Source organism: Echinops telfairi, unplaced genomic scaffold, assembly GCF_000313985.2.
Source record: "Echinops telfairi isolate 266 unplaced genomic scaffold, ASM31398v2 ScPeMD7_7457;HRSCAF=8495, whole genome shotgun sequence".
Classification (NCBI taxonomy): domain Eukaryota; kingdom Metazoa; phylum Chordata; class Mammalia; order Afrosoricida; family Tenrecidae; genus Echinops; species Echinops telfairi.
Genome location: NW_022111357.1, coordinates 36,773,659 through 36,775,913, shown reverse-complemented (window position 1 = coordinate 36,775,913; position 2,255 = coordinate 36,773,659). Strand labels below are relative to the sequence as shown.

Genomic DNA, 2,255 nt, shown 5'->3' with positions numbered 1-2,255 from the left:
CCAACTCGAACTCGAAAAGAAAAAAAACACCCGAGATGGCTTCATTGCCACGATGTATCCGGGAATTATTTTTAAGCAACTTTGAAAACATCTTTGACTCCTGCTATTGAAGGAGGGGGAAGGGGAGCCCCAAAACCAGCCTCTCCTCCGCCCCCCACTTCATCCCGGGCGTCTGCATGGGGGATCCACCTGCCGCCCCCTCTGACCCCCAGAAAATGGGGCTGAGAAAGGCCCCGTCCCGGGAAACAAGAACTTCAAGGCACAGCAGGGTTCCCCGGGTGTGGATGGGGGCGGTGAAACCACAGTGAGGGTGTGGGTGGGGGTTCTGAGGTCGAGAGGGAGACCCAACTTTAGAAAAAAAACCTCTCCCTTTTGTTTGCCAGATGGGGAGGTGGGATGGAAAACGGGCACCCCTACGTACCCCCTTCTTCTACCAAGTTTTTTCCTTTTTCTTTTTTGAGGGTGTCTGCAAATGACTCTTTAAAGGAGTTTCAAACAACTTTTTTTGGGGATCCCAAAAACCAAGGTTAAAGGACACTGAGCCAAACTTATTGGGAGGGACCTGAAACAGGCGTTTCAAGGGGCACTGAGAGACTTCTGGGGTGCCAAGAGCACTTTGGGGGACTTGAAGCGGACTTGGAAACTGGCTCAGGGATTCTTGAAACCGACTTTCTGCGAAGGAGGTGGCCGCAAAACAGCTTTCTTGGAGGGGGAGGGGTAAGAAGAGGCCCGGGAAGCACCCCCCACCACCACCACCCCCTGCCCTCCGAGGCCTCGGGTCTGGCCTCACCACCCCCTCCCCCCGCAGCCGCCCTGGAGAAGCTGGAGGAGCACCTGAGCGTGCGCACGCTCTACTTCATCGCCTACCTGGCCTTCGGACTGGGAACCGGGCTGGCCACGCTCTCGCGGAACCTCTACGTGGTCCTGTCCCTGTGCGTCACCTACGGGGTGCTCTTCTCCACCCTGTGCACCCTGCCCTACTCGCTCCTCTGCGACTACTACCAGAGCAAGAAGGTAGGACTCACCCCTACAGTATCCCCGAGGCAGAGCTCAATGCAGAGGGCCTCGGAAGGTGAAAAGGTGGGGGGTGGGGGCTATCTCGTGTGCCCAAAGTATTCGAAATTCAAGATGGCGACCACTCCAGCCCAGGGACCAGCCTGGTGTCCCCCTACACCAGGTATCCTTGACCCATGTCCCTCTACTGACTTTGAGGCCACCTGATTACGCAGGCAGGTCCAAGCCCCTCAGGGTCTTGGGGAGAGGGGTGAGGGGCACCTCGGGCACAAAACCCAGCAGTCACGACAAGCCACGTGCGAGTGAGATTTTAGAAGTTGAGAAGGTGCTGCCATGCAGCGCCAGGCCTGTGGAGCCCCGGCCAGGCCCTGGGACCTGGTCTTCAGTGACCAAGTGGACCTGGGGGACCCCTTGCGGGTGCTTCACAATCACACAGCCACGAAGCCCCCCGCTGGGAGCATGCAGCACAAGGGCTGAGTAGGCCCCCCAGAAGTGACCCTCACCGCACACCATTTTAGAAACACAAGGTGTGCTCACAGGTGGCCACGCCCCCTCTCCACCCCCTCCCTCACCCCTACCAGCTTTGGTCGGCCGAGGGGCTCGCCTCTTCTGGATGTTGCTGTCGGCTGGGCACATAGTGACCGCGCCCCCCACCCCCCCGCCAAGGTAGAGCTGCCTCCAGACCTTTCCTTGGCTGCAGGTCTCCCAGGAGCTTCTGGCAGGGTTTGAGCCACCAACGTTCTAGTTAGCAGAGGGGTGGCGCACCTCGGGCTTCCTCCTGCCCTGGGTCTTTCCCACGATGGGACCCACACTCTGACGGCGCCCATTCGGCATCAGGTTTCCGCGGTCCATCCGTGCCCGGATGGGCATCAGATTCTAGGTCCCTTCCGGTGGCTCACCCGCTGCAGCCCACGCTGGCCTGCGGAGCGTGCATACGCGCAGTGTCCGGCTTCCCCAGAACGCTTGTTTTCACGGAGAGCAAAATGAGCGAAGAGTTAACACACCCAGCCGATAACCTGAAGGCTGGAGGTTTGAGGTCCATACCCCCGCCCCCACGCCAGGCACCTCGGGAGAAAGGCCTGGCAATCTATTGCCAGTAATCAGCCAATGAAAACTGATCAGAGCACACACAGCTCTACTGTGACACACAGGGCTCGCTGGGAGTCTGTTACAGGCATGTGGCTAAAGGAGGCGGGGTGGGGACAGCAACACCCTTGCGGAACCCAGAGCAGTGCTGGCTT

General features: G+C 59.2%; 1 protein-coding gene across 3 annotated transcripts in view; it reads left to right on the top strand.

The window, feature by feature from the left end:
* The window catches only part of SLC45A1 (solute carrier family 45 member 1), a 29,532-nt gene that overhangs the window by 26,544 nt on the left and 733 nt on the right, over positions 1-2,255 (top strand). For all 3 annotated transcript variants that reach the window (XM_045299283.1, XM_045299281.1, XM_045299282.1), the window contains exon 9: positions 809-1,014. In XM_045299283.1, the coding sequence (XP_045155218.1) occupies positions 809-1,014 (206 nt within the window). The remainder of the gene's footprint in view (positions 1-808; positions 1,015-2,255) is intronic.